This window comes from Notothenia rossii, assembly GCF_949606895.1.
Source record: "Notothenia rossii genome assembly, chromosome: 2".
Classification (NCBI taxonomy): Eukaryota; Metazoa; Chordata; class Actinopteri; order Perciformes; family Nototheniidae; genus Notothenia; species Notothenia rossii.
In genome coordinates this window covers 19,936,485-19,954,874 of record NC_136904.1, presented here as the reverse complement: position 1 = coordinate 19,954,874, position 18,390 = coordinate 19,936,485, and the positions used below count along the sequence as shown (strand labels likewise).

Below are 18,390 nucleotides of genomic sequence, written 5' to 3'. Positions count from 1 at the left end.
AAATCTTTTTTCATGGGATTCTTAACCATATGAAAAATATAGATTATGATCAGACATAAACTGCCTTATGGTAGACTATACTGTATAATCAGATCACAGCATATGCAATATAATGATATCTCGCATGAAACTTTTTATTAAGGTAAATAATAATGAAACCCTCTGAAATGAAAGATTGGTTTTAAAGCCCACATGTTGTCCTCACGGTACTCAACTGTATGGACTTTTTCTCTGTCTACAGTCCTCCAACACTTTATGAGAGTTATTATACCTCTTGCTAAGAACCCATCTTTCTCTCCTCCTCTTCAGCATCTCCCTGTGAGTCATAATGACTCTTCAGCGGTGTCCAGTCACCCATAGCCTGACTTGTCGCACAGAGCAAATCTCCGGATCCTCCTCATTACGGACAACAGATCACAGCTAGAAACACTCTTTGATGGCTCTGCCTGCAGACTGTTGGGATGTCTTGCCTTGATAAACACACCTGCCAGTCAAGAGTATTAGGTTATGAGTCTGTCATGGGTCTGTGGTGTTACAGCCCTCTGAGACAGGAAACAACAGCCTGCTTGCTGCACTTCACATTTCCTGAAACACAACACATGGAGCTCTGTGTTAAGTCACTGTAGCGCGTGATCGACTGCAAAACACACGAGTGTTTGTTTTCCCAAAGTTTCCATCTTAGCTTGATCCCAGTTGTAGTCACACATCTTTCTTGATAGACTCACATTATTGAAAATAGATAATACTGTTTAAACTGGGAAAACGCCAGTGCATTGGAAGCCCATCCTCTGTGGGGCTTGGCTTGGTTGAAAAGGACAGAGCGAGTGCCTTTGACGTTTAGATGAATAAATTGCAGGGTTACAGTCTCAGGGATGGTTTGGCAGGAGTGTAATGAAGTCAGCTGGCATGCGTTAGGGAATGATGTGAAAGGGACATTTATTTTTTACTGAGAGGGAAAACAAATAGCAGGTGGGTTTAAACATGTAGTTTACAATATACATGGAAGTTAGATTCATCTCACTCATATCACATTTACAAATAGATGAAAAATATATCAGAGCAATCATGTTTTTCAACTTGAACTACAGTTTTTGGCACCTGCTAGCCCTATCGCACTGTATGGTTAACTGTGTATCCGCTATTCACAGTTAAAGATTTCCCAGCCAGCATTCTTGTAATGTTCATACCTACAATGTCTTTGAGTACTGTTGTGTGTGTGTATATAGTGATTGATAAGAAATATAAGGCAGCATAATAATTAGCTTAATCAGCAAACCCCAACAAATATATTTTATAAATGTCTTATTTGCCCATACAACGAAAAATCAAAGCATTTCTGATGTGGTGTAACTATTTGCAGAGCAATGTGGTGAAGGTTTGGTTAGGCTTTGGCATGAAAAAGTGTTGTGCAGTACTGTGTGTACATTGAGACAAGTTTTGATTGTAAGTGATGGGAGACAGAATTGTGTGTTTTTCTGCGCAAAATATGATTCTAAATATTATTTATATATAGTTGATATAAGACTTCAGCGGTCTGAGATAGACCAATTAGGGGGATATTTTCCATCTAAAGTTTCACAATTGTTATCCTTTTAATTACTATTTGTTCGCTGCAGCTCAACAGGGAAACACAAATAGGAAACTCTATACTAAAAAGATACCCACTGGAAGGACAGGTTAACCTCATATTACCTCCACATAAACCGTTGAATACATATTTGCTCAAAACGAGGACTGTGGATTTTCCACTTTTATTTTAAACTGTACTGTAATATTACGAGTGGATACAATTTTTCAAATATTTAGCTCAAATATCGGCAGAGTGGCAGATCTTTGTTTTAAAACCTCTTTCTGAAGAAACACAGAAATCTCAGCATCTTGTTGACATGTATGCATGTTGCTATGGTTACCAGATATTTGTGCATATGATTATAATGCTATACTGCTGAAACAAAATCTTCTTGACAGTTCATAATCCCCAGATTAAAAAAAAAGGTTTCTAGTTCTTAAAAATGTGCTTACACATTTATATATTTATTATCACAATGTTCTGTGGTTGGTCTACTTGTTTTCACATCAAAAGGAAACTGCACAAGGGTTTGCCTGAAACTGGAACCAGACCCAGCTTTAAGTGAAAGTTTTAACACAAGCTTAACATTGGGTAATCTATAAAAACTCACTTTTTCTGTGCTTGTGAACATAAATGTGGGTATCTTGAGTGTCTACTAACCCAATAGACAAACAAGTTAGTTTCCTTTGGACTGAGGCGGTCAGAAAACATGGGAGTCATCAAGCCATTTTGATTTGGCTCCCCATATGTCCCATACAGGCTTATTCGAATATAAAAATACAATAAAAAATATGGCACAGTGCTTGAACCACAGTAGGCCAATTTAGCCATTACCTATAGTACACCAGCAGTTTTAATGTTTTAAGCTCACTAATAACCTTAAAGTGTCACACAAACTATACATGAATTGTACATTGAACATTTTCAAAATGTCCAATATCCAGACTGAGCAGCATATCATATAACAACCTGAGGCCTTACAATCCGTATACGGTGAGTCAGTTATCCTGACTAAAGTCTTTCTTTAAAGTTTTTTTTAAAAAGTTTTTTTTTTCTCCATTACTTGTAAAATGTCATGTTTCAGGCTGTTCTTTGAGGGAAATCCGTGGAAAGAATAGAGCGCCCCCAGGCAACCAGAGCTTTTGGACAAGGAGTGAGAGTGTCCCAGGGGGAGTAAAATGATGTATAACCAAATAGTAGATTTGTTTGATCAAATGCATCTAGTTGAACAATAAATGTAGCCAACTCAAGGAGCATATGTGTTATATAATTAAAGGCCCAAATAAATGCTTACTGACTAATCTTCTCAAGCCAAGGAGGAAGTCAGGTGTAAGACAAACACACACCTGCTGGGTTTTCAAGATTGAACCGGCTGTGCTCACTACCTGCCAAACTTCTCACAGCTTCTTCCCTCTATTTCACTCTTTTCCATTGATACTTCATGGGGAGTTACTAATGTAATTTTCAGAATCAACCGTTTAATCTTCGTGTTTTAATTCATGCAACGAGCAGTACAAAAAAATACTCTTGAAGCCACGCTGAGCTTTGAAATAGTGGTCTTTTAAAAAGAGTCAAGCCTTTTCTCTTTTCTTCATTCCCCTTTGGTTTGGTCTATAATTGGAAGCCTATGTTCCTCCCACTGGTCGCACCCTGCTGGCAGTGCGTCTGTTGTGCCAGTCAAGGGTCAGCTCCCGTGGTGGTGGCCCTCTCCATGTTGTTCCGACCTACAGTGTGAGATGCTCCTCTGGAGGTCTCTGGTGACTAATAGTGCTTATTCTCTGTGTCGTGCCAGTCGCTAACACCAGGGGTCGATTGAACAGAACACAAACAGATAAGCACAGCAGGTGGGAGAGAGGAGACGCAGGGAGAGCAAGGGCCACATTCAACAGAGAGAGATGCTCGTGCCCAACAAGAGAAGAGAGCATGAACTGAATTAGGAAGGACCGAGTGGGAAGTGTTTGAGAGAAAAGGTGAGCCTGCTTGAGCCTCTCCTTAAAGTGTTTTACAACTTCATCTTGGCCACCCTTCCTATCAGTACATACTCAGCAATTTAACTGCTGGGTTATGCAAAAAAGGCAATATCAAACCAGTACTTTTTTAAAAATAGTTTGACATTTAAAAGAAAACCTTTTTTTCTAGACTTTTTCTCAGATATAGCAAGAGGGAGCTCTCATCCTTGTTGTCTTTTTCTGGTTTCATAAATACAGGGGTGCGGGTGCTAGATGAGCCTCGCAGATGGGGGTGCTGCAGCCCCCTCAGCACCCCCCCCCCCCTTCCCGCAGCAAGCAGGAAATGAACCCAGCTCACACTCACTGTGTGTTTGTCCTTACTGGTGTCATTTTCTGGTTGCTAACAAACGCCATTGTAACACATAATCACTGATGTTCTGCTGTAACGGTGGTGGACTCATCAGAACAGAGTAGGCGAGCTGACCAATCAGAGCACAGTGGGCTCACAGAGAGGGGGGGGGGGAGGGGCAGGAGCTCCAACAAGCCATGTAGGACAGAGAGTGAATTCACATACTATAGAGATGCTGTATGAGAAACCAATGTGAGTTTGGAAAATTGCACAATATAAATATATTCTAGGAGACGTCAACAATGGAATTATGATCAGCATAAATGGCCATGACATCACAGTGTGATGAATAAGAATTTTGCATCAGTGCCACCTGCTGGCAGCATAACAAAGGTTTTCTTTAGTGCTACTACTGAGTAACTAAGAAATTAAAATAATTCTGGATAAATGTGTGACATCAAAATCCAGAGATGCTTATGTTATTTATCATTATTCTACAATTGGATATATTAATTTAAATTGTGTTTTAATTTCACTGTCAAGATGGGCGGAAATTAGACAATTTGAAAAAAAGCATTAAATGAACATAGCAAGTTAAAGGAAAATGTCCATTAAAAGATAAAATCCCATGAACAGTACCCTCCTCTCCGACAGGGCCTTCAGAGAGTCCAGCCCCCCACACCAGCACTGACCCTGTGGATCAATTTGTTCAGTCTGTTGGATCCGCTACACACAGCCTGCTTCCCCTGTACACACCAGCACACAGGATAGCATGGCAACCAACAAGTTTGGGAGGGTTTACAAATAGATGAAAAATAGATCAGAGCAATCATGTTTTTCAACTTGAACTATCTTTGGCACCTGCTATCCCTGTCACACTGTAGGATGGTTAACTCTGCAGCCACTTTTCACAGTTAAAGATTTAACATGAGAGGGTTACAAAATGTAAAAATTACTAGTTACCTGTACAAGAACATTAGAGCTTACAAACAGAAACAAAATCTGCTTCTTTTACACAAAACATGAAATGCTCAATCCTACAAGTAATCCCCATTTGGTTTAAATGTACCAGTAATCTGATTACATCTGTTTATGTAACTGTATAATGGGACACAAAAGGCAAAGCGCTATGCTCACAATTGCTTTCAGTGTGCGCATGCCCAAAGTGGATCATGGCACGTGGCACGTGCAGCTAATTGCCTGTTGCCACAGCACAGTGTCATCTTATTTCGTTAGTTGGCAGTCTGCGCTTTTCCTCACGGAGACAGTTAATGTAGTCGCCATAAACTGTGTGAATTATCTTCGAAAACTCAAGTTTGTATTTCGAAGAAAACTTAAACCGCTGATAAAAAGTTATCAGATGTAAGGCGGAGTGACACTCCAGGAACAACATGGCTAACGCTAAGCTAACCATAGCTTGTCATAGAAGAGGACTACAAACAGGAAGCAACAAGATAACGCCATGAAACTGTGTTTGCTCGACAGAGGTAACAATAATAACCCAAACTGATACAATGCACAAACAAACAGGGCTGACGTTCTCAGTCCAATTCGTATCACTGTGTTTAACTACGTGGGAAATGAGAAATACCGCATCCTGTGACATTAGCTAGTTCTCATTCATAACACTTCGTTCGATGTCTCACTATGGGATGCGCCTCATCGCGGAGCAAACAGAAGCATCAATTTCATTACGCCAATCCTGATTGGCTGGTGATCTTGACGTCAGCGTCAGGGAATCCACCCACCCTGTAAGTAGCTTGCGCCACGTCGCAGCGTCATTCAAACACCTCTTCTCGCTTCAGAGCACATCTCGACATATCAGTAGCCGGGCTAGCTTAACAGTCCACAGACTGAACCCAAAGCCCAGGAGGCTATCGACAACCCCGGCTCGAGCGAGTATTGTGCCCGCTTCACCATCAAGAGCCTCCGCCAACGGCTAGCACGCAAAGCTAACTTGTCGGGACAGGACCCCCTCATGTCCGCTGATTCGCCGGCTGGCAAACAAGACACGGGGGCGGCCGCCGCAGAGATTGAGCCCCGCACTGTCGGTCTGGGGCTCACCAACAGCGGCAGCTGCAGAACCAGAGTCCCAGGCCGTGTCAGGCTGGGACCCGGTGGCGGCAAGAGACGCGAGAGCGGAGCCCCGCGCTATACCAAGCTGGGGCTCCCGGCTGGACCTCACCATGGTCCCGCCCGCGGAGGATGTCCTGGAGTTGGAATATATGGAGGACGAAGAGGATGCCTCTGAGTTCCTCCTGTCCGACTCGGATGAGCAAGAAGATTATGTCTTCGTGCGTTCAGCTGCAAAGCCGGGAGCGATGGCTGCTCTCCCGGGCGATAGCGCACCAGCTTCGCCCTGTCTGAGCATGGACCTGCAGGCCGTGTGTCAACGCGCCGCGTCCAGGCTGGACATCCCATGGCCTGAAATGGCCAAGGAGACCTCCAGGTCTCGCTATGAGGGGAAGACTTTGCCCCAAGCAGCGAGGACAAAGAGGCAGCTCCTTCCAGTCTTCCCGGAGATGCTGGACGAGGTGTCGGTCTCGTGGAGAGACCGGCCCTTCAGTAATAAGGCCCCAATCCAGGGTGCCTCCTCCCTGGACTGTGACGGTATGGAGAGGCTCTGCCTGCTCCGCATACCGCCCATGGAACCGCTGGTGGCAGCCCACCTCCAACCGAGGCTGGCTCCGACACCAAGCAGGAACCCCACGCTACCCTATGGGCCTGGCCCGTGAGTGGTACAATCTGAATGCAGTGGGGCTCCCGCAGAAGGTGATAAACACTATTCAGAGTGCAAGAGCTTCCTCCATCAGGTCTCTCTATGACTGTAAGTGGAGGGTGTTTGAGGAATGAGGCCTTCAAAAAGGGCACACCTCTTTTCAATGTCCTGTTGGGGTGATTTGATTATTTCTACAGGACCTGATTGATAAACACAGAGCTTTTTCTACGATCAAAGTATACCTGGCTGCTATTGCTGCATGCCATGTGGGCTTTGAGGGTAAGACGGCTAGCCAACATCCTTTGGTCTGCCGTTTTATGAAGGGAGCTCGCAGGCTCCTCCCTGTTTCCAGGTCACTGGTGCCCTTATGGGACTTGACAGTGATTTTAGATGGGCTCACTCGAACCCCATTTGAACCCCTGGAAGGAGCTGACATGAAGCACCTGTCACTGAAGACAGTGCTGTTACTGGCCTTGGCATCTGCCAAGCGAGTCAGTGATATTCATGTTCTCTCTGTACATCCTTTGTGCACTCAGTTTGCCCCAGGGCAAACGAGAGTGTTGCTGAAGCCCAACCCTGCCTTTATACCTAAGGTGGTTGGTTCATGTACCCCAATTGACATTGAGGCATTTCCTCCGCCGTTGTGTTCCTCCGGGGAACAGCGGCCGAATTTGCTGTGTCCAGTTCGTGCTTTACGCACTTATATGGACAGGTCAAAAGAGTTTCGTTGTAGTGACCAACTCTTCATATCCTGGGCTAACCCTCAGAAGGGCAAGCCCGTTACCAAGCAACAGCTCTCCCACTGGATTGTGGAAGCGATTGCTTTGGCCTATACGAGTCAGGGTTTGCAGGCACCTACGGGTCTGCGTGCTCATTCGACTCGTGGTCTTGCTACATCCTGGGCTTTGTTCAAGGGTGTTTCCATCCAAGACATTTGTGCAGCGGCGAGCTGGTCCTCGCCGCTCACTTTTGTCCGCTTTTACAGGCTAGACGTCTCTGCTCCTAGTGTGGCCCGCGCAGTGCTGGGCCCCGTGTTGAGTCAGAGCTCTACCTGTTAAGTTCTGGTTGGTTTGGTGATTTTCGAGATAAGCTTATCTGGCAATACGGGAGCTTCAATATCCCATAGTGAGACATCGAACGGAGTGTTATGAATGAGAACTATAGGTTACTTACGTAACCCCAGTTCTCAGAGTAACATGAAGTGAGATGTCTCACCAGACAGCCCTCCTTGCTAAGGTGAAGCGAGAAGAGGTGCTTATTTTGAATGACGCTGCGACGTGGCGCATGCTACTTATAGGGTGGGTGGATTCCCTGACGCTGACGTCAAGATCACCAGCCAATCAGGATTGGCGTAATGAGATTGATGCTTATGTTTGCTCCGCGATGAGGCGCATCCTATAGTGAGACATCTCACTACATGTTACTCTGAGAACTGGGGTTACGTAAGTAACCTATAGTTTTGCGTTTGCCAATCAAGTCGTTCCCCAATAATCTTTTTACACCTAACAACGCCACACAGAAGAGTGATATTTTTGTGGCACATCTGGCGACTGGGAAAAGGTAAACAATTTGATCCCAGCTGAGTTCAAATAACTACTCAAAATATCAAACTGGAGTGAAGCTAGTAATAACTTCAGTACATTATGTTACACTTTAACGTAAAAGTCTATAACAATGTGTGACGGAGCAGATCACATGAGTGACTGACTCCGCCACTGACAGCCGACACACACACACACACACACACACACACACACACACACACACACACACACACACACACACACACACACACACACACACACACACACACACACACACACACACACACACACACACACCAAACATTTCCTGCTCTCTTCCTATGAACCATGCAATTTATTATTTATTGTGCGTTTGTTAATTTGTTAAATGATTAGGCTATGTTAAGAGGTGGTTAACCTGTTTATGTTTGGGTCGGATTTTTTATGTTGACAATGTGGTTTTGAGGTAGTTGCGTCACCTGTTGACTGTAAGCCTGTGGGAGGGGCTATGGGCTCAAAAGGGACGGGGTTTGGCCCTGGAGATATCACTCGGAAGAATGTTGCAGTAAAGGCAACAGCTGGGACATGTTTGGGAGTTTGTTGCAGAGAAGGCAACACCTGAGCATGTTTACTCTGAATGAGTGATGGACGGCCTGTTTTGGGGACTTTTATTTTGTTGTTTCAGTTGTGCTGGTTCGCTGTTTATTTTTTTGGCTGCTGTAAATAAAGTTTTTTTGAGCTTAAAACAACCGACTAAGCCATGTTTCGAACGGACAATTAGAGCCCCGTCACACAATGATTTATCAGTTAGATTTTCATCAGTCACCCATCATTATGTTGAGAAAGAGAAATAAAAATTACCAATCTCAGTTTAAAATAAACTCCTAGTGAATATATACCTTCATTAGGAATTCAGTGTTCAATCATTTGTTGTGAATTGCTGAATAATTTTGAAGACTATGCTGTGACTGTGGGGGAGAGAGAGTGCTGCAAGTAGAGAGAAAGAAAGAGAGAAACAGTTTTTAAGGTTATTTTTCTAATGAGAAGTTCTAATCAATTGTCTTATAAATTATATAATTACCACAAGGGAAAGCAATGGCATGTTGGCAAAGAGTCTGCAAGTAGGAAGGTGGTCGACAAGAATAACTTAATTAATATGAACATATAGAGATCGCACACTACTTCCTGTAATTAAATATAAATGTGTGTATGCATTACGTTTAGGGATTATTAACTTAATGATCTTAGACTTCATGCGGTTACTGTAAAGTACATAACTGAGAGTGAACAAGTACGAGAGAGGGAGAAAGTTTGAGTGAATGAAGCAGTACTGAAGAGTCTCTTGTTTACACTGGGAGCCATGGGAGGTGCCCAGTGTGATACCAAACACAGCACAGTGGGTGCTGAACCTGGAGGTAATTGAATCCTCATTTATTTAACCTTTCGCGAGCTGACATTACATCATAGCAGCAGTAGAGCATGTCAACTACTCTTTATTAATGTTATTATCATCATCCTCATTATTTTGTTATCAAGACCATTTTCATCACAGATCTCAGAGCAGACACATTATAATTCAGAATCAATAGATCCGTATAGTGGGAACTTTAAACCAACATGCTTGAGACAAGCTGTGGATGAAATCCTAGAGGGGCCTCTGATTTTTGAATCTCAATGACAGCTGAGCAAATGTGATTTGGCTGAAAATTGTGTCAAAAACTATGAAGTGGACCTTGAGTGCTTGTTGGTGTGTGTGTAATATGTATTTGTGTTTATACTGAACAGAATAACTAACTAAGTTATTTTGTAAATTCCGATACAATCTTTGGAAAAAACATCAGTATCTTAGTGAACATTTGAATTCATGATCACTGAAGTAGAATCTAAAACCACCAACAAATCAAAGCCCACTGCAGCTAAACTGAAGCAACAGTGATGAGGCTGATGAGTGACATCTAATGTCAGCCATCAGCTGCTTGATTGATCTAGATTACATCTTATTCAGTTCCAACACAGCTAGTGGAGGAGCAGCTTCCTGCAGCCAGATGTCCATCCTGTCCCGTGGCCACCCTGCAGGCAGTGGAAGCCACAGTAACTCCAAAGAGAGGGGTTCGTCCCAGGTGGCCGAACCACCTCAGCTGGCTCTCTTTAAAGTGGAGGAGCAGTTGCTCGACACAGAGGTCATTTTGGTTCACTGAGCTCCATGCTCTGTCATGAATTGTTAACATTTATGTGTCCATTTGCTGCTTCGCTTTGGTGTGGAGCTTTGCCATCGAACTGAATTTGCTCGTACTATATTTTATGTATATGTTCACTACAAATACAGATATGAGTAAGACGCATAGAAACCCAGTTATGTAATGTTTCTAATAACATTTTAAAAGTACTTTAAAAGCTCAAGTGCTGGTGCATAATGATAATATTATGAGGCCAGTTTAATGCAACAGATATTCATTTTGTGAGAGGGAGTAGTGGATTTTGAGTTTATGAGCTCACTCCTTCGCATTGATCTTTTTCTCAAGTTATGCTACATACATATTCCTTGTGGGGCTAGCAGCTAAGAAAAAAAAAATGTTTGTTGTGAATGTTGTTGTAGTAAAGTGAGAGCTGAACCACAGAGCAGGGTTAAAAGATGTGACTCTAAATGAGGTTTCTCTGTAGGAATTGGAGCGTTACTCTTGCAAATTTGTTTGGTGAGAGTTTAGTAAGTGCATCCTATCTCTTTGTGCAATTTGGGAATGTGAATGAGAATCTACAACTGTGTATTCAGATCTCTAAGTGCACCCAGATTACCCCATATGTACTGTCAATGGAATATCTATGGGACAGAAACTGGGAACATGATCCAAAGAAGGCAAAATGAGGGAGATACAAACTCATTCTTCCAGTTGAATACAACCTAAAGTACAAAACAATCATGCCTGGCGTTAGCTTTATTTGTAGCAGCTCAGGCCAGTTTGTCCATCAGGTCTCAATTTAGCCTGCGGGTAAAGGGCCAGTGGGGAGGGACCCTGTCCATGGTGCTGAAATGTAGAGCTGCAACTTGTGACTGTTCCAGAAAATATACATTCTCAATTGGATGTTGAGGCTGTAAGATTGTGCAGCTGATTTTTCAGTAGCAAATTTGGTTTTATTATAAGTATTATTGCCTAGGATTGGTTGAATTGGTAACTTCATAATGTAGGTCCTGGAGTTCATTTTGAAATGACTTGTGCAACAAACACGTGTCGAGCAGCTAATCTATCACGTTCATATAACAAAACATCTTCCACTTGAACCAATGAACTGAACAGTGACAATCATGACTGCCTTGTTAAACTTCGTTATTACATAATGTTTTATCATTTTTGATTTGCTTATGGAAAATGATAGTGTCCCCCTGCTGATACCAAGTGAGCTCTGTGTCCACAAACATAGGTCTGGCCATTTGAAAAGGAAAGTCATTGTTCTTTCCGCCTGCTTTTGTTCTCTCCAGCTGCAGTGTGTATTTCAGCGTCTTTAGCTGTGTTTCAACATTACTTTCAGTTTTTTCTCTGTGTTGCTCCAAATTGTCAAGGAAACACCCGTGAGATTGAGAACACTTATCTGTAAAGCATTAAAACGCTTTTGAAAGTGATGTTACCGTAACACTTTCTCTGCTGTCAGACTGAAAGGCTCAGAGCGAGAACAAATTGAACCCTATAATCAAACCAACACCATATTCTGCCATGTCTAATAACTCACCATTTAAAAATAGATACCTGATTTAACGGGCAAATATAATTTAATTTGGGTGAGGCTGGTTGGTAAAGAGGAGCTGACACTTTAATAAGTGGAGGAATTCAAACGGCTAAATGCAAGGATAAAAACCTTCCATAAATGTAAGCTGGATGAGCCTGTTGGAGACATACAAGGACAGATTCAATATAAGGTTGTACCCGGCAGCCTTGCGGTTAATTATCTTTGTGAACAACAACAACAACAACAACAACAAAATCAATTTCTAAACAGCCCTCCAAGTATATGTATTCAATGCCATGTGCCTCAGGCAGTTCATTTGAAACTTTTATTCAAGTAACATTCTTCTGATATCCTTTGTTCCCTTTTTTTTTTTAAACTAAAGAACTAAACTGAAGTTGGCACTGATTTTTCCCTCAAGCATTGTTGGGCATTGAATCCCTTAATACTTAATACTTTAAAGTAGGTAGAAATAAAAGTATGGGAAAAAGAGAGATGGGCGGCCATGCGACAAACCAGAGAGCCTCCAAGTGAACACTGTTTTAACCCAACTCAATAATGCCCTGTAATAATTGGTATGCTTGCATTTGTACAACTTGAAACTTGAAAAAGCCCCCTGAGCTTTTAGAAAGGTTTAGTGACCTTTGTTTTGTTATTAGTGATGACTTGTAGGAATACTAATGTTACTAAATAATAACAGACTCACTTTGTTGAAAAGGTGCATAATGCAGCTGAAAGAGACGTAGAAAGGAAGCTTATAACATGTGTAGAAAGAAGGTGGATCAGGATGATTAAATTGGCTTAGCTAATCCACTTCTTCTGATGTTGGCATGGAAAGAATCGTATAAATGTTTTACATGCTCAGGCAAAGATGGAAAGTGAAATGAAGGGATAAGGAAAGAATCAGCAGTGGGATAAATGTTTCGCGTAGAAAGAGGCTTAGAAAAAAGATCTCCTGTTGTGTTGAGAAAAAGGATGTAGCAGAGTTATGAGCTCAATGTTTGCAGATAGTGTTTTGCCAGCGTGCTTTTGCATTTTGAATGACTTGGCAGACAAGGCGGCTGAAACTGAATGAACGGCATTGTTGAGAGGCGGTAATTGAAAGACTTAAGAGATGAGGAATAGAAGGCTGTGGAAGAAGTTTTCATCTGTCAAGACGCGAACAGAGTTGCTGAAGGATTTACAAGATAGAAGAGAGAAAACGGAAGCTAGTAATTGCATGGCTTCTGGCCCCATGATATTATCTCTTCCTGACATGTGCGCATCTCCTATTGATACATGCAGGGAACATGAGCATGAAGCAGTTTCAGTGCCTCCATGTCACTTCCATCCCACTCCCGTTACATTTATCTTTGTGTCTTACTGATGACAGATGCCAAATGACAAGGATGAATGGAGAGGGGAAGGAAGCCACATTACAATGTATGGTTATGATTATACAGTACGTTCTCCACTGAAACGGGGCGTTTTCTCACACTACGTATTTATACTCCAACATCGACTTTGAATCTCAGGAGACCCAACAGGGCAAGTGTTATAATAAATGCACTAATACCCTCCTCTCTGTGTCTCTCTCCCTCAGGCTCGGTGTCTCTCAGTGTGTTCCTGGTGTCTGTTGCATCTGTAGTATGTGCCGTTTGGCTGGTGGCTCTATGTGGCGTCTGCACCTGGTGTCAAAGGAAACTGGTAAGTTACACTGCTCATTATTCACTTCTAAATATTGACATTTATTTGAAAGGTTTTTAGAAAGTTATTCAAATGAGCCAAGGCCCTGTTGTAAACCACAAGGCATTTGGGAATTTTGCATGACCAAGCTTGTTTCTGTTTTGAATGTGATGGACAGGAACAGAAGTATTTCATACAACACAGCTGCAATAAAGAGCTAATGAATTTTAATGAATCATTTTTAGCCTAGCTTTTTTCATTTTAACACAACATTCTTATTCTTTTGTTTTATTTAATCGTTTTTACAAAATAATAACAGTATTTTTGATTGACTCTAACTAGTGATAAACAAGCTCAACCCATTATGCAGAGGTTTTTTAATTAATATATTTTTGAGTTCACTTAGGCTTTACAAAATTGGGATCTGCATGTATCCCGATGGTCTGTATGTTATATTTAAAACTTTGCCCAAATATAAATGTGTTGAAAATGAGAAAACATGTGATTTCAATCCGGATCTGTTGGATCAAATAGTTATTAAACAATCAATTTCAGCTTCGGTACTTTGAAGGTTTCGATGCTCAGTGTAACACATAAACTTTGCAGTTGTGTATAAAAAACGTATTACGGTTCGATACCCAGCCTAATGAGAGCAGAAATAATGGCTCTCATGAAAGCCTTCTTCCTCCACCTTACAATTTATAGTGGAACATATTTCTGAAAACTATTTAATTGAATATGAACCGCAGTTGTGTGGGCAGTGAGGTTTTCTTTTGATTACACTGTGACCTTGAATTGAAGGTCTACAGTGTGCCATGTGTTATTGTTAAAAAGAGTTTTGCTTTCTTTGCTCTGTGGCAAAGGAGCGCAGGAAATGGTCATGTTTGGCCATGACAGCAAACATGTTCAGAGACCTTAGTGCTCTCCGTAAACATGGCTTTGTGCGCTCTGAGCTTTGTGCATCATGGCTGCTTGCCTCCAGCCTCAAGCGCCATGCTCATGATTCATATGCTAATGAGCATCACTCTGAGCTATTGGCTGCTGCTGGAGCAGCTGTAATTTCTCCTATACATTTTGATCCGTTGGCATTTCCCACACTCGGTCCTGCTCTGTTCCCACTCGCTTCCCTTTGGTCCCGTTCTCTCATCTCTGTCTGTCTCTGGGTTTGAAGAGTCGCCGCAGCACAGCAGTGGATCAACATACATAGGCTGAGAATTAACGGGGCTTTTCAAAAGAAACCGGAAAAGAAGCTAAATTACCTAATTTTCAAGTCTAACTAACATTCATGCTGCTAGACCTAAATAGTATGTTAAGTGCTACTTATAATCTAAGAAGCTTTCGTTGCTTTGAAGTAACAGATCCTCCTGAACCTCTATCAAGCCCATTTCTTATCTTTGTTTGCCTTCATGTTATCTATGTCTCCGTCTTTGTTTTTGTGTCACCCTCCTCCTTGTATACCGAATAGTCTGGTTTGGATTCGTCCTTTTGTCACTTTATCTTCTCTATGTCCTTGTCAGAATGTCACAGGTTTTGGTTTTCTACGGTCGTCCCTCTCCTCTCTCCGCTGCCTCTGTAGTCTTTCCTTTGTGTACTTGTCTTTTTTTTCCTCTTGCATATTTATTATTATTATGTTTTTTGTTTGTTATGTGTCTTGCACTCCTGAAGCTTGAATAAATATACACCAACAGGTAAAAAAAACAAGCCCAATGGCAGAAGTCTGTAATTAAGTCGGTAATGAGGAACTAATGATCATTTTTGCCGTGCACGATTATTTTCTTGATTAGTTTAGCCTGTAAAATAGTAAAGAAATGTTCATGATGATTTCCCAACCTGAGCCTGAGCTGGCAGTTTTCATATTGCTTGATTTGTTCTGATTTGCATCTTATTCTGTCCAACCAATAGTGGGAAACCCAAAAATATCAAATGTATTATCACACTTCGGGGGCCCTCGGAGAATGTGAGAGTGTGACTCTGACTCTGTTCCCCAACAACAGCAGGAACACATATTAAAGGTAGGGTAGGTAAGAATGGAGAAACCAGCTGGCGTGCGCTAGAATTTGAAAGTACGCAGCCGAAAAAAATCTGCCCCTTCCTTCAGACTTCCTGACAGAGCTCCTCCTCCAACACACACGGACGCGCACATGACCAATGACGGCACGAGATAAGTTTGTGCACAGATGGAAGGCTGACAGGCAGGTAGGCCATCCAGTTATTTTAGCCGGACCGGCTAAAATGATTGGTCGTGCTTTTTACAGTACCACGGCTTCCACAGATTACATTTTTTGATGTATTTATTGTCAAAGCAGTTAATGTATTCATTGCTATCGGGATTTTAAGAGCATTCCATGGAATATAACAAAAAGTGTTTCTGAAGTGAATTACCTACCTTTTTAAGACTATGTTTTATCTTTGTGAGTAATAAACTTTTATATCAGATATCTGTGTCGGTGCGTGGAAGCTCCTGAATAAGAATCAATGAACATCAACGTGGATAACATCTTTTCTTGGAGATAGGCTTCAGTCAGGTGTTGTGTGTGTTTGTTAAAGTATGCCTCTGATGAATCACATCAATATGAATAGTATGTTTCCAGCCAAAAAAAGAAAAAGATTAATATGAAAGCGCTCGCTCAAGCAGAGATAAAGCTGTCTGGAACTGGTCTCATGCCATTGGTTGTTTCATGGGAGTGGAAGTGGGAGGAGAGTGGGAAGAGGAGGGAAGGGAGAGCAGAGGCAGAAAGGCAAACAGACAGGAGGGCAGGAGGAGAAGGGGATGCTGGTGGCTGTTGAAAATCCAGGTGTGAGAGAAATATGATGACAGCAGAACCACACCGCTCTGACCCTGTTACAACTCCAGTGCATGTCATATGGCATCTTTAAGTTCCTATGGCATCCTCTTATTCTGCGCTGTTCAAATCTGCTCTAACCTCTTAATGTTCTCTCACTTGCCCTTCTGCTCCGTCGTCTTACTCCTGCTTATTCCCTGTATATTCCTTTCTGTTTCTCACATCCACCCACACTCGCTCCACATTGTAACTTCTCCACACTCTGCTCTCCAGCCTCCCTCAAGATATTATGATTCTGTTTAATGATAGATGAGCTGCACTCGATAGCATATTCTTCACTGCTAGAAATCTACCTTCTCCCGAGTCCCTGAATCTAATATTGTTGTGTCCTGTGTGTATGCACTCACTGTACAATATGTGTTTGTTTACAGTGTAGTGGTGGAGTATAGGTACAGATTAAGTCAGGCCTAAAGCTTCTCTCTCTTTTTGAAAATGTTTGTGCCGAGCTGGACACACGAGATGTGACATGATAAATAATAGAGTGTATTGTGGATGCATTATAGAGAGATACAGTAGAATAATAATGAGGCTGCTGTGTATTGGACACTGAAAGCTGCATTCAGATAAACATTCAGCGTGCTGCTGTGTCTGAAAGCCTCCAGGATGCTTAAAATCCTATTTAGCATTGCATTCATCATCGTGTTTAAAATTGAGCAACACATTCCAAACTACAAAATACAAAGAAATCCTCAATCAAGTTCTCATAAGAAAGTCAGTCACGTAACAACACCAGCATCAGAAATAAATATTTGTTTTCCATTTTCAGGAATGCAAGTCTTTTTTAAATTAGAAGGGCAGGAGCTGAAAATGAAGTCGGGAACAAGCACAAAGGGGCTCGTCAGAAAACAAATCACCAATTGTAGTTAAATGAAACGCCTAAGACAAACTTCTGTCTGTATGTGTTCCTGTTGGTGAAATTAATGATAACCCTTTTTAGTTTTTGTTTAAACGTTAACAAACCTTAACAACAGACTTGCTTGATCAGAAATAAACGAAAATGGAAAACGTGAACAAAGCCTATTTTGAAGCAAAGAAGCAAATATTGCTTGTCAGATATACGCCATGTAAATTAGGACGATTGTCTCTATTGGGAAAAAATCGTTGTCATGGGGAACAACTCTGACTATTGACCTGTTTTATCTGTTAAGGTGTTCGAAAACTATAAACTACACCTGATTTTTATGTAGCTTTTTTTTGGTTTGGTCAAGGCACCTGTAAAGATCTCATTTGTATAACATGGTTTACACTCTTATTTTTATAAGGTGTCATAATGAAGTGACCATGATTGGTTTTATTCTTTTTCATTAGCGAATCTGAACACAGCGTCAGGTCTGTGAATATTTTCCACTAACATAAATAATGTAAGGAGCAGAAATCCAGTTTAGCAAATGATGATGTCAGTGTCCTTGTTTTGAGACTTACTGTACTGTTGTCTCCCACATGGCTGCATAGGTTAGAACCATCACACAACACCCCGTGCCTCCTCAGTTTGAATCCAGTGGCCGCTCAGCTGGGGCTTTAAACAAGCATATTCTCCCTGTAATGGTTTCTCCAGCTTCCTGCAGTCCCAAGACATGCAGGTCAGGTGAACTGAGGACTCTGCACTATAAAATGGCCACCTGTGTCGTGTACACACCAGCAGATACTGGTAGCAGACAGAAGAACAGGAACCTTGTATAAGACCATTAATAAAAAAACAGGGTTTCTTTCTTCTTCTTCTTCTTCTTCTTCTTCTTCTTCTTCTTCTTGGGTCCTTTAAATATTCACAATTAACATTTAATGGCAGATTTAATCAATTATTTAGCATCATCATGCCTTCTCCTGTCCTCTTCTTTTGAACTCTTTGCAAGATCTTATTTGTAGCCGCTTCTGTAGAGTGTGTTGACATCCATTTTCAGGAAGAGTAAAGGGGTAAGATTGATGAGCAGAAATACAACAACAATTGTTTCTCTTCTGCAAGACTTTAAAATAGTGTAAAACTCATTAAAAAGTTCCTATACTGTAGTTTGTCTTCCAGGCGCATACTCGGAACAGTCCTTGACTATTTTGCAGTTT

The 18,390-nt window shown here is 41.7% G+C and overlaps 1 protein-coding gene across 6 annotated transcripts in view; it reads left to right on the top strand.

Moving 5' to 3' along the window:
- Positions 1–18,390, top strand: part of syt7b (synaptotagmin VIIb) — a 97,285-nt gene that overhangs the window by 42,005 nt on the left and 36,890 nt on the right. For all 6 annotated transcript variants that reach the window (XM_079667271.1, XM_079667272.1, XM_079667269.1 and 3 more), the window contains exon 2: positions 13,410–13,513. In XM_079667271.1, coding sequence (XP_079523397.1) covers positions 13,410–13,513 — 104 coding nt within the window. The remainder of the gene's footprint in view (positions 1–13,409; positions 13,514–18,390) is intronic.